The sequence below is a fragment of the Rhipicephalus sanguineus genome, chromosome 1 (genome assembly GCF_013339695.2).
Source record: "Rhipicephalus sanguineus isolate Rsan-2018 chromosome 1, BIME_Rsan_1.4, whole genome shotgun sequence".
NCBI lineage: Eukaryota > Metazoa > Arthropoda > Arachnida > Ixodida > Ixodidae > Rhipicephalus > Rhipicephalus sanguineus.
Genome location: NC_051176.1, coordinates 155,484,571 through 155,509,341, shown reverse-complemented (window position 1 = coordinate 155,509,341; position 24,771 = coordinate 155,484,571). Strand labels below are relative to the sequence as shown.

The 24,771-nt window shown below is 44.4% G+C and overlaps 1 protein-coding gene across 3 annotated transcripts in view; it reads right to left on the bottom strand.

Moving 5' to 3' along the window:
• Positions 1–24,771, bottom strand: part of LOC119400664 (ecotropic viral integration site 5 ortholog) — a 230,934-nt gene that overhangs the window by 40,034 nt on the left and 166,129 nt on the right. For all 3 annotated transcript variants that reach the window (XR_005185154.2, XM_037667693.2, XM_037667687.2), the window contains 6 exons: positions 11,694–11,987; positions 9,540–9,747; positions 6,689–6,988; positions 5,057–5,182; positions 2,637–2,780; positions 1,879–1,968 (listed from right to left, as the gene is read on the bottom strand). Coding sequence is in view for 2 of the 3 variants with exons in the window: in XM_037667687.2 (XP_037523615.1) it covers positions 1,879–1,968; positions 2,637–2,780; positions 5,057–5,182; positions 6,689–6,988; positions 9,540–9,747; positions 11,694–11,987 (1,162 nt within the window). In the remaining variant the exon portion in view is untranslated. The remainder of the gene's footprint in view (positions 1–1,878; positions 1,969–2,636; positions 2,781–5,056; positions 5,183–6,688; positions 6,989–9,539; positions 9,748–11,693; positions 11,988–24,771) is intronic.

The following is a 24,771-nucleotide window of genomic DNA, read 5'->3' as shown; positions in this document are numbered from 1 at the left end:
GTACACAGTGGAATGGCCCTACGTAGCCGGTAGTGCTGTGACGTCACTCTTCTACGTAGGGGACTGTACTTTGACGTTGCAAACAGTAGCATGTGACACTGCGATAATTATTTGACACGACATGTAGTTTGTGTAATTTGTTGCTAGAATAAATGAATAACACTTTACAGAAATAATAAAACACACAAACGGAATGTGTGCATTTTCTTTTTAAATTTTTACTGCGAATTGCAGCGAGATGCGAGGCTCATCTACCTCCGTTTCGCATGCGTTCATGTTCTCGCACTTTGTGCATTGTGCAGACGCCACCCCTTACAACGAAACTAACTTTCCACCGCGTTCCAGCGCTCATTAGGCTCATTTATCCTCCCGCGTCTAACTAGATGTTCATGCGGCACACCGCTAGTCTCGCGTCCGTACAAATGTCACAATTTTCGTACTTAGTAATAGGTTGAAAGCCAAGTGATCGGCGAGGGCGCATTCGGCATAACTTGCAGAGATGAAGCGCAAACAGCGCCACCGCAAGGCCACTCGCGTCTTGGGGACTCGGGCTGGTTCGGGCACGTCATGCGCTCGTGACATTGTGTGCGCATGACGTGTTCATGCGTATGCGTCATGTGATCCTCCCGCTCGCGTGCCGAAGAGGGCAGGGAAGAGATTTGGCTTGCGAAGGCTACATGGGGCGAGCGGCAAGGGTTTCAAGCTCGCCTCCTCGCGTCATGGTTTTGCGCCGCCTCAAAACATTGGTTTTCTCAGCTTCTAATGGACCAATTAAAAAAATTCATGGCATAATGCTCTTTATTGGGCGCGCACTTCCAGTGTCTAACTAAAATTTGTTGTCGCCTGGTGAGGGGCCCTTTAAGCAGTGATCCTGTGCAACAATACGCAGCACAATAACGTTAAATGAGTGATAGTTGTCCACTCGGGAAGCGTGTACAAATGTGCACATCATGTTTCAAGCTAGTTGAAGTAATGCACAGTATGTGACGCACCTCCATATTTGATGTGTACAATTGTACACGTTGCCGCTGAAGGGGATAACATGTAGGAGAGCTCAGAACAAATAATATTAAGCATGAAGTGCGCTTTTCACGGATCATGCGTGCAAAATTATTAGCACAAGAGCTATAATATACAGTTATAGTACTTCATTATAACAAAGCTGAAAAAGGAATCCAAATTTCCTTCATTCCAACCATTAATTCATTATAAACATTTTCCATCGCTACCCCCATATCACTCAGAAAAAAAGATGTTCTATTTAATGTTCAGCACAGTCGAAGTCCCACAAGATTAAGTATGCTTTGGAGCAAAGAAGTTTGTAATTGTCTTTTGCTGAGTCGTCTTTAGGTAGATGACTGGCCACACTGCTGCTGCTGTTGCCTCCAGTCCATACCGCCATCACCATGTGTACCAAAAAAAACAAAGCAGCAAAAGCCCTTCATCGAGGGCCCACACGACTGCCAAGACATCTACCTTGCAAACATTATATGTCAGTCTCCTTGTCCCTGCTTTCCACTACCATCACATAAAGCCCAATGTCCCCATTGGTCAGTTATTCTGTCATCACCGTATCAGTACAAGCACTGACTAAATGAAAAAAAAAAAGTTATGTAGTCAGGATGACAGTGTGGAAATTTTTTTTTCAGGGGCAAATTTAGTTCAATATATCCACTGACCTGACAACTTTACTTCGCTAAAATTTGATTTAATATACATGTATTTCTACAGGAACTTCAAGGGGAATTATAATTACATCATTATATCCAAAATTTTGTTAGAACCTGTTTCCTCATAACAAGGTGTGACTGTATTTTGGAAGTTTGCTTCAATTTTTTTAGACTGTTGATGCAGGTATACTAGAGGAAAGTTTCTCACCCTTAGCATGCCTTCCATGTCCAGTTGGAGTATGTCTTCCTTGCAAAATTGAAGAATAGCTATGGCTATCCTGAAAATCATCTCCATTCCCTGTAGGAAGAAGAAAATCTGCATTTAATTCACAGTGATTAAAATATACTGAGTGACCTCAATATCAGTATTTTGGCACAGATATTGCCTGGTAAATGAGACAAGAGCCAGACATAGTAGTGATTAAGGATGTTGTTTGAATGGCAGAAAAAGACAAGATAAGACTGGAATGTCTTACTAAGTGCATTGTTTCTTCAGGAACTCATTTTACAACTCAAGGCATAACTTCAATTTCCCAAAAATATATCCCTGACATGCACGTACCTCACACAAGTAAATAAGCATAGTAAAGACAAAGAACCAATCCTCTCCACTCCCCTTTTCCATTTCCCCTCTCAATTCATCCTTTCCCATTTCCTCTCTCCACTCCACCTCCGCCACCCCTCTCCACCTTCCACTCCCCCTTTCCCCTTCCCTATCTCCCCTCCCCTCTCCACTCCCCTCTCCCCTCCCCCATCTGAAACACTGGCTCGACATGCCGAAACGCTGCTTCGCATCGCCTCATGGTCCCCTTTAGTGGGAGATGGTGTGAGTTTTATCCTATAAAATTTTAAAAAAGTGATTGCTAAAGAGCTAACATTACTTGAGACTGCGGCTCTACATAGTCTTAAGTAGCAAATGACAACTAAATGCCAATAAAGACAAGTAGCCATCATATCTTGCCTCACCTCAGAGAGAAAAAGGTCCATGACTCGGCATGCTAGGGTGTGCGGCAAGCAGGAAGTGAACAGAGTAAGAAACCACGATGAGGCATACATAGATGTGTGGAAGCTCTGAGCCTGGAAGTGCATGTGGATCTCTGGCACCAACTCCTGCACGTGAAGATGCACATGAATCAGATGAAATGGTACTGCTGCAACAGCTCAACAAGGATGGCTGTAATTTAAAACACTAGCACAGTGAAAGGTACACTGAAATAAATTTTACCATACACTGTACATCATAGAACAAGGATTATTCAGTTATAAAAATGAATGCTTGAGCTAACTGGCTTAAAATGCAACAAAAATGCTACATGCAAGGAACATGTGCATCATTGCATGTCTTCTACTTCAAACGGCAATGCTCTAAGGCCTTCAGCTTTTTGGCCAACATTTGACATTTTATTTTTTACATACAACAGGACTTCAACACATTTGTTCTCATACACACACACAAATTCAAAACACAAAAGAGAAGTGAGACTTCATAAAGTGACACTTCACAACTGCACTGGTACTTCTTGATAGAACATATCAAGAATTACCAAGTCCAGCATCAAATTCTGCTTTAGTGCAGCAGACATACAAGGATGTTCTAACTCTACTGGCACTCGAGTAAGTGATCTAAATTATAAAGCCACAACACAGTACAATGGCTGTGCGTATTCATATAGGTACTAAAATTGCTGCCTAGACCCAGTGACAACTGTGACAGCACAAGCAAAGCTACGTGGGTGGTGTTTATATTAGAAAGTACTAGGTGTTTATATTAGAAAGTTGTAGTGTGTGCCAATTTATGGCATACTTTTTTTTAGAAATCACGAAAGTTGCACGTAATTAGAGATATTTGTCATTGAATTTCAAGGCTGAAACCGAGACTGATCGCGCCCGGTGTGCAAAAAACGTGACCACTCGGTTACACCAAACCAAAAACTACACGTGACAAGGAAGCTGCTTAAACACCTTCCGCTTGTACAACCCATGAAATAGTGGGAAGGAAAACTGGTTACCTACCATTTTAATCAAAAGCGGCCACAAATATCTGTGACTGCAGCATGTGAAGGAACGACAAATTGGAACTACTAAAGGAGCTCTTCTGCAAAGCAAATTACTTCAACTCAATTTTATACTTATAGGAAACAAGTCCCCTTTCTAATGCACACCACACACTACAGTACATCTTTTTGGAAATCAGCTGAATCTTTTGTATTGCACACAAGCATAGGAAACAGTTTTATTGAAGCAACTGGTTTTGAAAAACCAGGGGTAGATGCCCAGGAACTGTGAAATCAGTAATCTTATTCAAAGGCAACAAATAATTTCATAAATTTAGTTGCATACAGGGTCAGTGGTATTCACATTTCTCTACTTCTGTGGATCCAATAACTTTCACAAGATCTTTAAGATATTTTATCATAAGATGAGACAGCACCGGCAGGCGGCATCACTCTTCACCACGGGCAGTTGGGAGCACACATCTCACATTTCTATTTACTACAAGGAGCTGTTCACAGCAGCGTTCAAGAGGGCTACTACTTTCTATGCAAAAAAAAAAAAACTAACTGCATGGCAGGGCACAAGTTTGGAGCTTCTGAATGGGTGCTGTGGTAGTGACGGCCGTCGCATGACCAAATTTTTACATGTGATGCCAAGTGCCGAGAATTTTGCAGGCCAAGAAAAATACTATTGGGGCACACTTCAAAGACAGCAGGGCCTGGGTATCGAAGTTGTGAAGAGGGCTGTGACTCTAGTGAGGGTGAGTAGTCAGCCCATTGACTGTGTTAATAAACTTCTAATGCACTTGTACGTTTTTTTTTTATGTGCGGAAATGACATATAATCTCCTTTAAGATGAACATATGTTAAGGTGAGTTTTAGCCACTGTAACTAAGTTGCAACATTGGCCATGTTCTCAATAATTGTTGTGTCGAATTATTTGTAAGTACGAATACTATGAATTCGAAAGTCAAATCGAATTATTTCATTAGCTATTATTTGATTCGAATTCAAAACTCGGAATATTTGTACATCCTTAAAAACTAGCAAGCTTGAATGAGCCACGCTTCACACAACCATGTCAGGGTGATGCAGCATGGATGAGTTAGACTGCTCTTCACAAAAATGCAGAGTGATGCAAGCAATTGCTCACACCAGAGAAGCAGAAGACAGGAACACAAAAACCAGCATAAATCCTGGCTGTGGAGATGTTTCCAGGAGGTGACATGCTTCAGCATGTGATGGATACACATACACGATCTGACATGCTTATGTGTGTATGCACCATTTCAGATTAGAAAAAAAAGAATGTACATGCCTGCACATGTACCTACAAGAGAGGTGAAATGCTTAGCAAGAGAAAGGGAAAAACTGTATCAAAAACCTAAGTACCTGTACAAGGCACTCCAGCTGGTACATACAGAGTCCCAGTTCAGCCATGCTGGGCTTGTATATTTCACGCAGACGATAGTCTTGCATCATTCGCACCAGCACTGTGAATGTCTCTTCTTCAGGCATCTACCCAATGGTTTCAAAGAAGTAGTGATATCAATGGCACTTTCTGAGATAAACAAATCTTTCTGCGGCACTTCAGAGATAAAATCCGATTTCCCAGTCTTAATTGCTCTCATAGAAAAAACACTCCATGCATTTCAGTATTACATCATCATCATAATTAGTCTGACTAAGTTCAAATCATGGCAAAGGCCACTCCCACGCTTCTCCAATTAACCCAGTCCTGTGCTTGCTGTGACCACGTCACGCCTGCAAACATCTTATGCCAGTGTCACACAGTGAACTGCTGATCACGATTAAGCCCGATCGGCATGAGTGTCATCAGGATTTTGTCTAAAGGGGTGCAAACCCCTGTCATATAGCGGCTGGGAGAGGGGGAGAGTGCTGGTGTGACTTGGATGGGGGCAAGCTCTGGTGTGGCTTGAGGGGAGAAAGTGCCCCTTTTGCATCTCCCTGCCAATGGCCATGCCGACCGGGATCCAATCTCTTAAGAGTGATTGGCTCCCTTCTTCAGCTTGCATAAAGGAGCCAATCACGATCAAGAAATTCGATCCAGATCAGGCCCGACCGAGATCAAATGTGCCCTTGTGACACTGGTTTTAATCTTATCTGCTCACCTAACTTTCTGCTTCTTCCTAGCACGCTTGCCTTCTCTTGGAATCTAGTCTGTTACTCTCAGTGACCAGCGGTTATCTTGGCTTCTTGCTACATGCCCTGCCCATGCCCATTTCTTTTTCTTGATTTCAAGTAATATATTATGGTTTTCTTAATATAAAGTTATGACTTGCTATGCATAAGCACTGAAGGCCTCAAGCTTGTGTCATGGCTGCACTGCTATGAATATGCTTCTCAAACTTGCTGGGCATAATAGTGTAAGCATAGCCTTTTAAGCTTTATAAATGCCAGCTAAATTTTCAGCGAAGTTTATTTTAAAGAGATGCACATTTACAGCATGGTAAACAACAAGAATGTTAGGAAAACATGTAAAACTATTCACACTGCTGAAAGCAGTGTGAAAACTTACAATTGTATGAAATTGCCAACTATGCGTGCAATTTCATATATTGTTTAAAAATTTAGATACGTATAAAAAAAGGCCCATACGGGCACCATATAGGGGTGTTACAATAAATCAACAATACAGTGCACGCATTCAAACAGATAATACATGTTAGAAAAAAACCTCCAGAACGTTGAATACTGATAAGACCATTCCAAAGGTGTTACAACAAAATAAGGTTACTTACAAGTGCATAATTCAAATAGTATATAATACTTATTAAAATTGATACACATTCCAAAAAATAATGCATATTACAATAAAGAAAGGATACAACTAGAAAAAAATTAAGCAGCTCAAGGAGCTTGAGGCTAACCGAAAACAATGCATGCTGCAATAAAAGAGAACAGCCCAAAACAAAGTACATTAAATTAAGGTTCTATGTTAACATGTTCACAATGCTGCAACACGATCACAGTTCTCAAGAACACGACAGCAGAAAAACAAACCTGTAGAAGCAATAGGCCAACGATGAAGGCACTCCCCTGGCAGTAGCCCACTTCTCGGTCATGCAGTGAGTAAGCCTTCATGACGTTGAAAAGGCCCTCTTGGCCAGGACCATCTTTGTCACGGAAGAACTCATGCTCAGGGTAAGTACGTGCAATGTCACGGCGGATCACTTTCTCACAGGGTGAGCTTGCCTTTAGGTACTCTGCGTACTGCTCACGGGCTGCACATGTAGGTGCATTGCACAATAGCTGCCATGCAATGGCTCGGAAATGTTGTGGGATACCCTTGCGAACGTGTTCCTGCACACATTAAATTGGGGGAAATGAAAAAAAGGCACATACAGTTCATGCAAATGAGAGATAAGCAAAGGCGAAAAACAGGAAGGAAAGGTCAGGGAATGAGTAAACTATTTCTGACGCAATAACTTCTCCCTTAATAGCTATAACATAGCAGTTATATCATCTGTTATACCATCATCATCTGTTCTATGTCCACTGCAGGACGAAGGCCTCTCTCTATGATTGACAACTTACATTATGTTATGCGAGTTTATTTCAATTTTCTTCCTGACTGCAACAAAAGATATAAAGACATGTTCAGTCCAGAGTGGTTTCTGACTGGACTAGTTGGTGATCCAAGTTACCAGTAATTGCACTACACCCTCCATTCAACAGAGGAAATGATGAAGACGAATTCAATCTTCCAAATGTTTCTTTTTCATATTTTAATAGTAACAAATATATGCCGTATACCAAGTGTTTGAAAAAATGCATCCAAAATTCTCAAAAATTGGGAAAATGCAATATTTGCTTGCTGCCTTCACAAATGCTTTTTCTGTAGTGGCCGGCACCTTAAGACTGTTAAAGACATCATTTGGGACAATAATTAAGAAAGTTAAATTAATTGGCTTTTTAATTAGCAGAGTTAGGCAGTTATGTCAAATGGGAGAACTGAAGTTCTTCATGCAAAGAACCGATTGCAGCTTTGAGATATAGAAAAAACGGCCTCCAGTAATTATTGTGGCATAAAGAAATTAAACTAAATTCAACGGCGAAACCGAAACCAAAGAACTGATGAGCGCTACAAGCAGACGACCAGAATGACGTCACTGTTCATGACAACGATTACAGAGGTGTAGGATGCTCACTCATTCTGAACATCTCAGAAGAATATGGCAGTAGCGCTCTTCCGCATCTATGTTTCGGTTTCGATACTGAATTAGGGTGAATTTCATTATTCGAAATTATTACTATACTCGGCGACAACTTTTATTGACAGCACTGTGGAAGCTACAGAACGGAAGCGCATGCCTACTAGCGCGCCAAGCAAGAGTACTTAACTTTGCTGATAATTTTCTCATTGTCCTTGCTGAAATAAATGGTGCTTTATTTATTATGAGACTCAAACAGTTGCCAGAAGTCATAGGTAAAGTACAGTTATTCTTCACTTTACAAGAATGCCTTCCTTTTCTTTCCATTTCTTACACAGCACCACCTTTTGAGCACGCCCGTTTTCCAAAGTAAACATTCATGGCGTACATGACGTAGTGGTTCAATGTGTGGCCGCAAATGCACCGTTTAAGTTTTACAAGAAGAATATACTTGTAATATGACACTAAAATGTACACTGAGCAATCGAAATGTCTCTCCCATACACATTTTTCGTGTATATAAATTTCTAAACGCATTAACGATACGAGCGAGCAAAACCGAAATCAGCCGCAAGCTGCCATACTACTCGCGGAGCAACACGAAAGTGTGGAAGCCTCGCCTCCATAGCCCTCGCCCTAAAGTCAAGATAAGTTGTTGCCGAGTGTAGAGACCGCTTTTTCAAAATCTCAAAACTGCAACGGGTTCTTCACATGAAGGACTTCAATTCTTCCATTTGACATATCTGCCTAACTTTACTAATTAGAAGGTTATATATTTGACTTTCTTAATTACTGCCCCAAATGATCTCTTTAGTCATCTTAATATGCCTGCGGCTACAGAGGCTATTGTGAATGCATCGAACAAATATCGCCTTTCCCTGATTTTTGAGGATTTTGGACATATTTTTTTAAACACCCTGTATGTACACATGCAATTTTCTTATTTACAAATGACAGAAAAAAAAAAGCTACAGAACCTAATAACACGTACAAGTAAAACAACCTAAGTGGCTGCACCACTTTCCAAACATCTCAAATATGATGAGCCCTTTTGTGACAGAGTGGTGGAAGGCTTGCTAACAGTACCATACTTTGCAGTAGCCACTGCTTTGGTAATAATAATATCTGGGGTTTAACGTCCAAAAACCACGATATGATTATGAGAGACGCCGTAGTGGAGGGCTCCTGAAATTTAGACCGCCTGGGGTTCTTTAACGTCCACCTAAAGCTAAGTACACGGGCCTAAAACATTTTCGCCTCCATCGCCACTGCTTTGGTAACAATTCTGGTTTCATTATTAACGTACCTTGCAGTTACTGTAATATTTAATGAACAGGGATGCTTCCACAGTCAGAACAGTATAGTGCTAAAAAAATGTACCTCCGTTTCTGTACTTTTTGTTTGTGCATCTCAGAGAACACAAAATGCAGAAAGGCAGTAATTCTTTTTTGGCACCCTACTTCTCGAATTGGACTGTTCCAAATTTCCTTCCATGATAAAAAAATCACACGTATTTTTACATGCTATGCTTGGAAATAAGAACTGCTGAAAGTCAACAGTTGCTTTCACCTCTTCTTGTCTTTGTTGTAGTGTGTGCTGTAATTAAGAGGAACACCAAATATAGTGTGGCTTCGTAGGAAAAAGAGACATCCCAGCGATTCAGTGATATTTAGAAATAACAATTAACCAGCTAAACAGACCTTGACATAGGCATTCTTCTTCTTGATGTAGGTGTCCCACTCATTTACCATCCTTCCCCACAGTACCCAGGTATCTTCTGAGTCATCATCCAGGGCGGCACTCTGCTGGCTTGCACCTGATGCCACCGACACCTGGCTGGTGTCTGAGGACTTTCTGGAGTGTGTTGAAGTCAGTGAGTTCAAGGACTTAGAGTCTGATTCCAAGAGCCTGCACAGAAGCAGATGTGTTTAGTGACACAGCCAGCTACAATCAATGTACAGGGTGTTTTTTGGACAATAAAGATTTTTAATAAAAATGCTATGACAATCAGGCACCTGTCGTCTTCACAGACGAACTCTACATCAAGGTGGAAATACTTTGCTGTTTCTAAAGTAAACTGAGATGACTAATTAGCAAAAATTAACTACTGAATTACCAATACAGTTGCTTGTATGAAAAAGTTGTAGGGTGCCACAATATATGGCATACTTACTTTTAAGAAATAAAAAAAATCAGACACAATTTGAGATATTAATTATCAATTCAAAACCCTCATATCGGAATCAAGTGTGCTGTACGCACAGGAAAGGAAGCTGCTGTGTTATATCAGACCATAACTTCCCACGACAAAAAAGTGACACAATTTGATTTAGGGTGCATCGTGCATGCCGTTCCACAGCACATGGTCGGAAAATTGGATTTGCAGCTTGTCGTGCATGCCACATTTACTGGCTGCAGGTAGAAGCTGTCCATGAGTTATCCTTTTTCACTAAGCTTGGGCCCCAACATATCTGGACACAAATGGTGGTATACTACAATTAAGGGACAGTAAAGGAACAAGAAGTATTTTACCTGCATGAAATAAGTACAACTCTGAAACAACAAAAACGCTACTCTTCGCACTAGCAGAAGACTGGTACACCAGAAAAGCCACAAAAGTCAATGATGAGTAGAGACACCAACTTGAAGTTCCTGCATGAACTCAACGTGGTGTCCTAGATTTTTTACAGTGTCTGCTAGGGAATAGGTAAAGGTTTATTACTACTAAGAATGGACCACACTATATTCTAAAGGAGATGAAGATGAACTCATGGGACTATGATAGACGTCATAGTGGGAACTCAGGATTAATTTCAACCACATGACTTTCTTTAACTTAAACCAAAAGCGCCACATGAGTGTTTCTGCATGTTGTCGCGTTTGGAACACTATGGCGGCAATGCTTGTCATAACCTAGCCACTGAACACACTAGCCATTAAACTACAGTGGCAGGTACAAATATCTATCAGCTACAAGAACACATCAAAAGTAATTGAAGAATCTCTATGGCTACAGCACAGCTACAGAACTTTAGCTATTTATGTGAATATTAAGTGTTTATTTCATGTTCTGTGGGCTGCATTCGGGGAACTGGTTCTCCCAGCACAGATAGCATAGTCCTATTTCTTAGTGGAGAAACACTTCCAGTTACACTTACAAAAGTAATGACAATAATTTTATGTTCAACTTTTGAATATTTTTAACGGGCATTGACTCCATGATCACACTAAAACACCTCAATTTCTCAAGAGTGCCACAAATATTTAATTGCAGCACCTTTTAAATCACCTGCTTGAAACAGAAGTCAAACGAAGCCCGGCATCAAACATCAAAAAAGGAGACAACATATTACTGAAAACAGAGGCAATGGGTATATATATACAATGCTGATTGCATATTCGGCTGAAAGCAACAAAATTGGCCCTTCCTACTACGCGCCCCTCTTTGAAAATACAGTGGCATATGCTCTCCCGTCTAGTCCCGTCCAGACCTGAAGGACTTGGCTTTCCACACCCCACCCATAGTATATGGCACCATGGGACCACCACAGCACATTTCAACGATAAATAGCGCCCGTTTTCATTTCCGAATCCACACTGACCTAGCACACGTTTTGAAATGGTTGGATTAACAAGTAACAATTATTTGTAGTGCTCTTGGTGAAATGAGGCTCCATAGTGCAATTACTAGGTTGGCGACTGCCCAACAGTATTATAAAAACAGGACAAATTTTCTGTCAGGATTTCTTTAAAGTATAAAGCCCAATGCATACAAGAGGCACATTGACCTCTCATAAAGAAAAGTATAAAAGGCAATGCAAGGGAGAAACAGTGCTAAGCCTTCAGGTTCCCACCTGTTCTGCTCTTCGAGGCGTGCAAGAAGCTCCATGTCAGCCTTGCTAACAGGTGTGGAGGCAACTGGGGTGGGTGCATCCACTGGCGTTGCACTGGTCACTGAGGGCTGGCCAGGGGGAGCTTGTGGTGAAAGGCTGGCAGTGCTGTTCCCGTTGGTTGTGGCAGCAGCAAAGTTGAGAGTCGTGGGGTGGTTGTGGTTGGCGTCACCCCCTTGCGGAGAGCAGGGCTTCACCTCAGCCTCACTCATAGGCCCCTCAGGGTGGCTCGACCCATCCACACTCAGGATGGGCTCCCTACAATGGGAAGGAATTGGGATGCACATTAGATCCAAGATGCGCTTTAGTTTTTTTTTTAGGCCACCCAAAAATGACGAGATGCAGCACACAATGCGTTAGAAAACATCTCTTCACAGTGAGGCAATATCGGTGAAGGACATGGACTTGAACATCAATGACAAGGAAAATCAATTAAAATAACTTCAAGAAATTATTGTGTTAAAATAAACATACCCAAATATTTCATTTAGTTACTCTTTACACCAAGTCAGTTATCAATTTTCACCCACCAAGACTGCTAAAAGATCACACCATTCCCTTCAACTTGATTATAAAAACCACACTAGCCCAGTCAAAATGAAGGTTATATATAAACTTATGCCATCACTTGTACTTGAAGGCTAGAGAAAAAATGTACAAAGAAACATACAAACACTGATGTACATACAGCCTCTGCCAAAGTACACACATTACTCCACACCTTTCCAACACTATATCTAATTTGGTTGTGTGGTGCAGCTCCCAAGGTTCTCTCACGATAGTCCTCTCACACAAGGGCACTAGAACTTATGACATGGCTGAGGAACTGCCTTAAACAGTTTGTAGTCAGCATCATTTGACAGATAATGTACATTCAGTTTAGCAATGTTGTCCCCCAACTACAACCACTATCAACTCTCAGGCTGCTGTGTGCCGACATAAAGATGAACTCCAAAGCCATTTAACTTTTGGTAGCAATAATGAAATGCAAAGGCAGTAGCTCAAGTAAGGCTCTGTGAGGGACTTGAGCAAGCAGAGGTGTTTTAGAGAAGAAAGCAGTGATGACACCACACCACCTATGCTTTCAAAAAAAAGAGCAAACAACCGATTGGCACTCGTCCTGGCTGACACGACTGGCTAGTAAGCTGTTGCACTCCATCACAACAGTATTGCAAAATTAATCCAGTGTCTCGATGACATTAGTGGTTGCGCTCAGTTTCTTGGGTGAAAACTGCTGGGTCTTGCCTAGCATGACACCTGTGCTCAGTTTCACAAGCACAAACTGCCCAGTCTTGCCTACCTGGTGAATGCGTTCGACAAACTCCCTAAACAGGAGTGACCCAAGATATGCGTAGCATGATATTTCTTTGCCTTGCTTCTGCTGCTGTTCTGGCTGTTTTGTAAATGTGTTACAGGAAGTGCGATGTTTGTGTGTGTATGGTACTAAAACAACTTGTATACACATATACACTAACATAGTCTTGTATTTCACATTTCACATTCTCCATGTACATGCACAGTTTTCTCTTTCCTTCTTTTGTGCATTGAGTACTTTTCCACTTGTTTTCTATTGTACATGCTGGATTCCAGTGTACCGAGTACAAGAATAGTATCACAAAATTATGCAATGTTACTGTGCCACACATGCCAGCCACTGTTAAGAGTGAACACAATGGTTTTAAACTATATATTCTACCCCTGTATTAGGGAAGGGGTTAATACCGAACGATGGGTCAGCTCAGCATTGGACTACCTCCGAGATCAACCCACATTTTTGCTTGTGGAAGACAACGGTCAATGGCACGCAAAATTCTGACCAACATATTACTAACAGCTTTGCTGTATAATTTATTCAGGAGTTTTACGTGTTGAAAGAAGGATACGTGCCACGGGGGGGACTCTAAATTAATTTTCATCACTTAGGGCTCTTTAATTCACACTCAATGCAGCACGAGTGTATTTGCATTCTGCCTCATAAGAAAGCATGGCTGCCTCATAAGAAAGCAATGTCATAATGCAGAATAGATTTTAGTCCAAAAGGACAGGACACAAGACAAGACGTCTGAACCAACGCTCACTATGAACTGGTTTTATTCTGAAAAAACATGGAAATATAAAGCTCAGTATACCTGCGCACACAATCACCAAGTGAAAGACATGGCAAAAGTTCAGCACAAATTGCGCTCTATCAACTGATACTCACTCCCCTGCAAACACACTGACTTAGCTAATGCAAAAAAGAAAGGCACATACTGTATTGTGTTAGTCAAATGTCAGTGTGTTTCAGGGGAGTGAGTATCAGTTGATTGAGTGCAATTTGTGCTGAACTTCTGCCATGTCTTTCCCTTGGTGATGTGTGCAGAGGCACACCTGTGGTGTACTGAGCTTTATATTTCCACGTTTTTTCCGAATAAAAGCAGTTTGTAGTAAGTGCTCTTTCAGTCGGCTTGCCTTCTTGTGGCCAGTCTTTTTGCGCTCAAATCTATTCTAGACTATGAACCAACACACCCAGCAAAGCATTTTATTAATGCCATAATGCCCGGATTACTAAGCCATCACAATCGGTCCCCCAACATTTAGACAGGGAGAAAATTTGCTTTGATTGTGCCCTACAAGGCAAAAACAACACACACAATATCTGAGGTTCAATGAGTATGCAGTATCTGATCCTTGCTGCCGTGGGCAGAGCCAGCCTCAACGGGTGCAAAGAATATTCAAAGTTCTAAATCAGCTTTCCATAATGGGACAGTTCATAACCTGGGAACAGCTAGCAAACAGACATTCCCAGGACATAAAGACACATATATTTCCTGCATCAACAAACAACCTGCTGAGATGTGTCAATGACAAAGTTAGGATGTCTTTTCAACGACAGTGCTCTTGTGAAGTGATAGACAAACAACACCAAACATGGGCTCTGATTGGCGCCCATGTTTGTGGCTGGCGTTATTTCATTTTGGTTTGTGTCAATGGATAAGAGTGCTGCTGTTGAAATGACAATTGGCAACGAACTAGCCCCTCACCACCATATATCTGCCAAAAGATGTGAGGCTGCCGTTCACATGCTTTTGCGTCACACTTCAAATCCAAAACCACATGAACTTGAATCATCAGTCGAAGTGCGACTGTAACTTGAAGGTGAAGGCCGCATGGCGTAAACCATCGCATCCGCAATGAAGACCCATAAAAACCATGCTCAGCGCTTAAAGTCCCTCTATTTTTCAAAAGTAGCGAAAGGTCTTGATCCAGCCGCCGCACCCTGCGATAGGTCGGTTGGCGACACGTGACCTTTTCGCCTTCGCGCCCCGCCCAAAGGGTCCAGCGGCGGCAGCGCTGTGCTGGCGATAGGTACAGATCACTGCAGTGTTTTCAAACATGTAGTTGGGCGATTTTAGCAAGTAGAGAGTACTTCACGCGCCTCTGTCGCATTGTTGTTGCAAACTAGAAGCGTTTATGTACCTATGGTTGAGTGGACGCAGGAATTCCGCGTTTGAATTTAATGTTTGGAGCGTGACGTGCTAGTATGTCGGGTCTCTATGCCTTCAGTTGCCTCCCCGCGCGGAGGACAGAAAAAAGCTTTTCTTTTTTTTTTTTCGTTCCTCGCGGTGACAAAAATATATGCTGAAGTAAGGCCCAAGAAAATCAGTCGCAAGAAATTTGTGCCCACAGAAAACACCCGGATATGCGAAGTAAGTGATTTTGTAATGGTTATAACTTCAAGCAGCCTTTCGCCTGGCCGGCGTGCTTTTGTTCGTGCATATGCATGAGCATTATCTCAGCAACGCTATTATTGCTTCGGCATTCTTTATGCCGTAGATTTGTGCGCAGTAGTCAATGGAGAGTCACGCCCCGTATTTCTAACATTAAATTGCTCGGAATCCAATAAAGCTGCCTTTGTTTTTCTCACCGAGGTGGCTTGAACACTACAAGCTCACAGGGAAATGAGCATTTGGGATTAGTTTTTTGCCACACCTTGCCGTGTTTTGCCGCACTGCTGTGTGCGAGATCGATTAAGACTTCTGCGTGGAAGCATTCCGCGTGATGTTTTCCCTAGAGGACCAGAATGCTTTTCACATGTTCGAATAAATAATATTGCAAGACGCTGGGAGGAAAAGACTGAAACCATATTGCCGCACCGAACATCTTTGCGGATTTGCCAAGGCAGAAGGAACGGAAGCCACCCTGCAAGCGAATGATGGGGATCAGTGCTCACAAAAAATCTACCAAAGAAAAGATTTGTTATGAATTCATGCAATAAAACCCAGTTTTTCAATAAGTACTCTTTTGTTCTCCATGCATCTCCACAAAAAGCCACCTAACACAGCGTTTCTGGTTGTAGTCTAGTTTTAGGGCCTGTACGTGTATACATACCCCAAATTTATTTGAAATGGCATTGGGTAACATTGCAACGCACCTTTATATCTGCGGGACACGGAGGCAGCGGGGATAGTAAAAGGGGGACGGCTTTGGATAAATGCACGTTGTTAAAAACAGTTAAACATTAAAATGGGCGAGGCACTAGTGGGCATGCTATATGTCCTAGATCTTGAAAGGTACTCAAGTTGCTGATATTCCTCAAATGCAGTGCAACTGAATTTGAGGAATATCAGCCCTTCTCCTAAGAGAGGAATGCATGAGGAATATCCCCTCATCTCCTAAGTGAACCTCTTAGAGTATAAACAAAATTAGCTTAGTTAAAAATACCGTGTAACCGCGGGAAGTCTTCCGAACACTGACAAACACAGTCAAACCAATAATAGCGCGTATTTTGCGCTACGCAATACAAGAGCGCTAGGTGTCCGATGAAGTTTCCGAATATAGCAGTACGCTGACTACCTGCCTATTTTATTCAAGCTAGAAAACAAGCACTTTTAACTCACCCAAACACCACCTGTTCTTCAAGTTGCGCTGAATGTCAAAATATGCAAAGAAAAAAAAATAAATGCCCTGCATTACTGCTGCTGTGGGGAACCCGCTCGGAATCTGCTTCGGAAACGCACGCGTTTTATTTCAATATTCAACGTGCTCCGGTGCTCGTTAAAGTTATTGTCCTTGTAGTTTGATAACTGATGAGCATCTTAAGCCACAAATATTAATAATTTAGCGGTTCAAGCGAGCACCGAGTTCGGTTTCAGGCGCCCGCAATATGCACGGAAGCGAGCGGCGCGTCGTCTGCTATCGCTACTCTTTGGACCCCTCGAGAGGGCGCGCGTGTAGTTGTCGCTACCTTTATAAATATAGGGACCTTATCGGCGCTCACCCATGGGCGACACGTAGAGCATGCAGTCTGCTAAACACTTCCGGAGACACACTGTGTCCACTGTGGTGCACAGTATGCGGTCGCTGGCTACCGAAATGTCGCTGATGTAGTTCGGCATCGCTCGTTGCCGATTCGGACGATGACGGGCCATCTCGAGTACCTCCCTGCCCAGGCGCCGAGGCTGTGGTGGCGGCTCCCGCAGCAGCGGGCGCCTCGGAAAACGCACCATCTTCTGCGGGCTGCTCGCGCCATAGCCGCTGCTCATTCAGCAATTCAACCGTCTTGGCAGCAAGCTTGATGGCCGCTAACCGCAACTTTTCCAGCCCTGTGGATATTCCGCTTGAGTCAGTCGAGTCGCGTGCCTCTTCGTAGCTGCTGCTTTGCATGTCGCGAAGCTATGCTTGCCTTTCGGTTGCTTTGAAAGATGCGTGTGCCGTTAGTCGAAGACGCTCCTCGATCGCGCTTTTCTTCGAAACAGCAGCTAGCCGCCTAGCACGTTACCATGCTGGTCCGCGCAGACGGTCCACAACGCCACGCTGATTTGGTCTAAACAAGGCACGTCATAAAATGCGAGTCTTCAAGCCAGCAAAACGGCGGCGAACAGGCCCTAGTCGTTTGGAGCTGTCGGCAGCGCAGGCACGTCAGTTTTCTTGTGGGCCCTTCTTTAGTCCGCCCAGCTGCCAACGCGTGGACTGTTCTGACGAATTCTTGCTGCAATTTAAAATTATGACGTATATGCGCGCACTCTGCACTCAAACACGCGCCAGGTCGGTGCTTTGATAAACACGTTTTTTCTTCTTTGCCGCGCTGACAACTCAAGCCCGACTCTTGGGCAAGCCCCCTTAGCTGGAGCATTATATCAACTCAAGCCCCAGGCCGCGGGACAGACAGGAAACGCGGTGATGTACACCTCGATGGAAAATGCACACCTTGCCACGGTTAAAGCCCCTATACCTTCGTATAGGGGCTTTAGCCAACGGTGGGTGCATGTGACGTGTCAGTGCTCCTCAGTTGGTTTGCAGTTTCATGATCGACATCGACTGAACAAGCGGCTTACGTACGAAAAGCAGGAAAAAAAGAAGAGTCCTAAGAGAGACGATTTGGTAGCGTCACCTTTCCCGAAGAACCGGCAACGAAGCATCTATTATAACGAAGGGCCTCAACGACGCACAAACGATATTCACAAATACGGCACGCACCGGAGCCGCCCTGACCCACCTAAAAAAAAAAAAAAGCGCTCCGATGTCAACGTACGCAGCCGACAGCCACGACGAAGTCGGCACTCATATGCAGCACACTTGGTGTGACTGTATGGTTAGGACTATTTCATCTAGTTCTTTCATTCATGCACATTTTGTATTAACTGCATTATTGCGGATCCCAACAACTACCTCGCTGAAAGTTTTAACTGCCAATTTGCCCTCTCGAGCCGTACGGCCGGTGACTGAGAGCACGCACATTGGTGCACGCGAACACGCCGCTGATTCTTTATAGTTATGTCTGGCTCTCGCTGCAAGCACGTTCAACATAATTTTCATTCCCTGGTTAATGCCCTCTCACTTAAACCTGATTACAACGGTTTAGCTAAGTGTCTGGTCCCGACTGTATAAAATGGCAGACAGCTTGGCGAGAACGGACCCTTGCGGTCCGATTCTCACGATATCATATTTCCTTTGTCAGCTCTCATACAGTATTCATAAAAAAAAGAGAGAGAATTTAATCAAATCGGATTGAACCTATTAGCCTTCCTGTTCGGACATTGTACGCCTGCGCAGCTGCTGGAAAGTTTTTCAAACTTACTTCAAAATGATCAAACCGCTTAGTTATCACTCACGATACTAAGATGCGCTAGTTGATTACTGGCTTCATGAAACATGGTTAAATCGGCGTGGAACAAGGACAGAGTACACGAAAGGCGAACGAAGGCGTTCGTTTTTACTCTTCCTTTGTCCCGTCGTGAGAAGCGCCGATTACACCATGTCGTGTTATCTTTCTTTCAATCAACAAATTTGATTATTACTGATACCCCGCAGTGGGTGTGAGCCATTCACGGGGGAAAACAACAACCGACATCCCTGACCCCTTCGTATAGCCACAAATGACGGTTCCGTGCTAAATAGTCACAGACCGAATTGTTTATCTACACATTGCTAAAAACAAACATATGGAGCTTAATCTTGGAGGATAACAAAGAAACTCAAGAAAAAGCTACGGACCACGCTGCGTGCGATGGAACGGAACATTGTAGGCATAACGTTAAGAGGTTGGAAGACAGCACAGTAGGTCAGAGAACAAACAGGGGTAGCCGATATTCCACTTCACATTAGGCAAAAAGAAATCTGAACCGTCCACGTAATGCATAACCGGAGCAACGGAAAGGACACCAAGGGATGGGAAACGCAACCGAGGACGGCAGAGAGTATACGCGGGATGATGAAATTAAGAAGTTCGCAAGCACAAAATGGAATCGACGCGCAGAAGAAAATAAACTGGAGATCAGTGGGAGAGGCCTTGGTCGTGCAGTTTATGGACACAGAACACGCTAAGCATGTTGACGAAATATAGAACATTTTGTTTTATTTCTTCCGATTTTGTTTCGTCATTTTCATTAGTCGATAATCCCAAGTCGTTATTCATTCAATACTACGCAACCACTTCAAGTACGGTTTAATTTTTGGGTACACTCTAATTTATTTGCGCCACTTCTTGGTCAATATCGCCTCACCCCAGTTGATATGTTCCACTATATATCGCATAAAGGGACCATATTATAACTACTACTACTTCAGAAATGATCCATATATGAGATATGGGAAAGGCCTTCTCTTAAATGCCAACGTTATCTGACGGAAGAAATGGCTTAACTATGTTATAATCCGATTTATACAACTTTACAGCAAAACTGTAATTGTCAGTACAACTAATAGAAAACGTAAACAACAGTGTTACAATTGGAATTATAGGCATACAACCCAAGAAACAGTACAGTCGTAATGAGCTCAAGGTACGCAAAAATAAAGAAACTTGCGCGATTCTTTAGACTTTACGTCAAGGAAGGCACGGCAGATCCAGGGTTTCTCGTTACTGCAGAAGTTTTCACAAAGAGCAACTTCTTAGACCACTTCTGGATGCATGTGAATACGCACTAAAGACAATTACGGCACGAGTGCCAATGCGTTTTCTTCAAATACTGCGAAAAGCGCGCACACACACACGAATCGGCTTCACCGCGCCGAATCGGCGAGAGTACAAGCGCGTTTGTGCTACCCGATCACCCCACGTTTAGAGCGGCATTCCCCAGATATAGCTGGAGCAAACACAGTGGAACGTGCAAACATGTAATAATACCGTTCCGCCTTGAACAACGTGACATAACACATTATTCCCCATTTAAGACAGTTTTCTTGAGTTAAAATACTATTGAAGTAACACAAACCACCCATTTGCCGGCCGATGCCACTCAGTGGTTGTGCACCACTTGCAAAGAGGGAATAACAACAGCATCAGTGTTTAAGACACGGGACATATTGGCATCAGTCCGCCATGTTTGAACAGGTGCGTCTTCTCGACGCACAAAGAGCCTCTCACTGCGATTCTTCGAGCACACTGCTGCTGCCACGCAAGAATTACATGCCCCACGAGCAAAGGGGCTGCCAACGTACGAAGGTGAAAGAAAACGCAAGCTGCGGCTGCGTTTCCTAAACATATTTGGATTTTAAAACAATTTTATTTCTAAAATAAGGTACCACCCGTTTCATGGCCGATCCCCCACGGTGGGTTGCGCCAAGTAGCTGAGGATCAACCAACCAACCAACCAGGCACGTAGGCAAGGGGCGGGGGGGGGGGGGGGCCCCCCCCCGAAATTCGTCCAGCCTTCTATATGCCTGGGCAACTCTTTTTTCTTTTTGCCGTGGAAAGACTTTCTCTCCAACATTTAGGCTTTGCCCCCCCCCCCCCCCCCTGAAAAAAAATCCTGGCTACGTGCCTGCAACCAACTCTCCCAGTTCCGCCCACTCAAACGCGAAACACATCCTGCGTAGCGCAGTATTTCTTGATCCATTAAAGCAAACGAAAGTATATAACAAATGTTGAGAAGTGGCTGGACTACAGCTCGGAAACACCTTGAAGTGGCTTTCTGGCGCCTCAGAATGCGATTATTTTACATCTACGGGCACTAGTGCCCGCCGCCGCAGGCCGGACCAGGGGGGCAGAAGAAACGGTTTGCTTGTGACTTGTAACTACTTGTAACACCTTTATCAAGGTCTGCGTTTTCTCCTACAGCGCAAGCTTTCGCAATCTATGGGAGTACAAGGAGGAGAGACGACGCGCTGCTCAGGAATGGTGCTGGAAGCGGCTTCGCGATCACTTGCCACGATTCGCGACCGGCGCGAAGAGCAAGCAGCCGATCCGCGTGACTCGATAAACGGCGAGGGCAGTTCCTCAAAATATTTTCTCCCGCTTTCGGGGTCGGCGCGGCATAGGTGGATAGACAAGTAAAACGAAGTAACACGGGCTAAGGGTGACGGCAAAGAAAGAACATGCATGCATGCATGCATGCGGGCAGCACGAGCTTGCTTTCTTTCGCGTTGTCCACGCCGGCCAAAGCGGCCTGACAGCATCGTTCGTTGCGACGGGCGTCGCTCCCCGAAGGAGAAATCGGGAGCATCGAAAGTCAACCTACATTCGCGGTTCTCTGCCCTCCGCGAACCCTTGCATGTTGCGTCCACGAAAATGCCGCTCAGACGACCGCAAAACGTCCGAGCTTTTTTTTTTTTTTTTTTTTTGTCTTCTGCGTTTCTACAAACGCTGATCGTTCTCTTTCGGAGTGCACGCGCGGAGCTGCCTATCGCAGCGTGCTTGCCCGTGGTGCATGTGACCCACATGCCGCCGTTCCACGGATAGACAGCTCGATGACCGCGAGACCACAGAACTTGCAACAGCCTTTCAAGGTTGGCAAGCACTTGTCTATTTTCGTACATATATATCACGTGTCATACATTTTATTTACCGTGGCCTGACCCCTTAGTTCCGACGCCTTTAGCATATATTTGCTGCTTACATCGAAGGGCTTAGTAGCGCGCTAAAAACACCCGTTATTCCGTTTCGCGCGCGCTAGCCAATACTTGTGCGCGCTGCACATGCACCTGGTACGCCTTAATATCTGGCAATTCGCCAAGGCCTACCGAGCAGCAGCGATCTGCTAAAACATAACAGAAATGCTTAGCTGACTGCACTTTTTCATCATCATTCTACAGCTATCTTTTCGTCGCTGGTTGGCATCAGGTAATGCCCGCCTCGGTGGTACAGTGGTTACGGTGCTCGGCTACTGACCCGAAAGTCGCGGGTTCAATCACAGCTGCGGCGGTCGCATTTCGATGGAGGCGAAATGCTATGGAGGTCCGCGAATTTCCGGAGCCCTCCACTACGGCGTGCCTCATAATGATATCCTAGTTTTGAGACGGGAAACCCCCATATATTGTTAACCTCTTCTTTCCCCCGCCCCTCCTCCTTAATAACAAAATAATCGGCGTATCAATTGATTACTCAAGAAAATATGAACGGTTGGGTGAATAATCGCTGAAATCATCATCCAAACGCGGCTGGCTAAAAGGTGGCCTCATTAACTAATGAAGGCGTGTCAGATCCTCTTGTAAGCTGCGGTAGCTAGCAAGGATAACAAACGAGCGTGATATTTTAATTCCTTTGCCTCCACAACGGGCTACGCAAAGCTTAAGCAGGGCGCCAGCAGACACGCGAGTGTTTCGTGACCTGGAGCGCCTCACTGTCGATGCCGCTGACCAGTAGAAGGGCGCGTTCTCTAGTGAACCGATGAGCGAAAGTGAGCAAGTCAGACAAGCAGTAGGGAAGCGATTACTGTTCCTAACCATAGGCGTGCACAGGGTTCCACTTCGGGGGGGGGGGCGAAGGTTCCTCGCCCCCCCCCCCCCCCTATTAAATCATCTTTGGAGGCATCGTCTTTGGAGTGGTCTCCCCATTCCAGGAAACCATAGGCTTTCGCCGCGCCGACAGCCCTCGCTATCAGCTGGCGCTGGTATTCGAGGGTGTGGCTGGCTATAAGGCTCGCTCCCAAAGCTCAGGCGTGTGGTATGGATTAGATGCATGGCAGAATCCACCAAACTTCGTGGCAAATAATCCATAGGGCCCCTCCTATAGGAGACGAATTAGGATCGTGTGGGCACCAGGGCATCAAGGCGTCCCAGGTAACGAGATAGCGCATCTCACGGCTCGAGGATTCACTAACCGAGCCCCTGGCAGTGCGGAAGTACCCTGGCAATCTAGCCCTCTAGTCTCATATCAGGAGATTACATTACTCTACAGGATGCAGAGAAGAATATTCCCACCCCCGCACAGAAAGCTTACCGGCGGTGAAGACCGCATCCTAAGAGCACTGCAAACCAACAGCTTTCCCCACCCATCTAGAAATTACCACTTTACCCCCTTCAGGTCCTCCCCACAGTGCCTATTTTGTGGAGCACAGGGCACGCTATACCATGTGGTAGGGGGGTGTACACAGCGGAGACGACTCTCTATCAACATTCGATAAAAGACCTTTTGCAGGACCGCTCGTTACCCGGCCTATCGCCACTGCTGCATGGCTCCTGAAGCTCCAGACGGGCACGATAAAACGCATCGACGCGAAAAAAAAAAATAAATAAAGATGAAACGGAGGTCGAGAGCGAGGCCGATTCAAGAAGCAACAGACTATCGACAGTGCCGGAGAGAATGGACGCAAACCCGGCTGACAGGGCACGCGACGCAGCTGCTGCTGTCGTGGTTCCCTAATCAATCGCGATTGGCGCCGACGCCCGACGCTAACCGTACTGGCTGCATCGGTCGTTCGATCTGCGTGCCAAGGGGAGAGAACAGTGGCGAATGTGTGACGGGTGCGTGCGTCGCCCACCGCTCTAAGATAGCAGTGTACACGCGCGGCTGGCCAACCCACGGTCCTCCTCTTTCGATCGTTTCGTCTCTTTTTCACGCCGCTGACCCTGTTTCCAAAATTCCCTTCCTTTCTTGACCTTGCCATGCTTGATGCACAAAATACGTTGTACTGCATTTTGTCGACTGTAGGCAGACATTAAAAACAAAAAAAGAAAGAGAATGAAAACGCATGTAGAAACCACGACCTCAATGCAGGCGAGGACGACATTTATACCTGGCCAAAGAAAGAAGTGCAACGCGTCTTTTGACCACTGGGTTCAATAAAACGGTCCTGATCATTCCTAGGGCTTTTCTTCCTTTCCGTCCTATTCCCTGCAAAGTAGCATGTAGGCGAAGACAAGCTGTCGACTGACTAACTACTCTGCTTTTCAATAACGAGATTTCTCAATCTCCTCACCTTTCTTCCGTTTCAAAACAGTGTCGTTCTCCTCAGGATGTGAAACCCCGAGGCCCCCATTTGCTAAGTGCAACAAGGTGGGAGCATTCGCTAGTTAACGAAACATCACTTCAAAAAAAGGAAACCTATAAAGGAATGTGCCTACAGTCAGCAATTTTTTTTTTTTTACTGTCTCTCTTCGCCGTATCCTGTTATAAATAATTTCACGCGACCCTGCTAGCCTACTGTATGAGGAATGAGCAACAATTTGCAAATGCAAAGCCCAACCACATACGACACAATACAGTTGTTTCGCGACGGCAGAGTCCCAGTGGCAAGTAGCAAGTGCGGGCCGAGACAATATATAGCTTAACATGACGTCGCGGACGCAGCTTCTGAACGAGCTGGGACTCTACAATGGCGGCTTTGATGACAAACAAGTT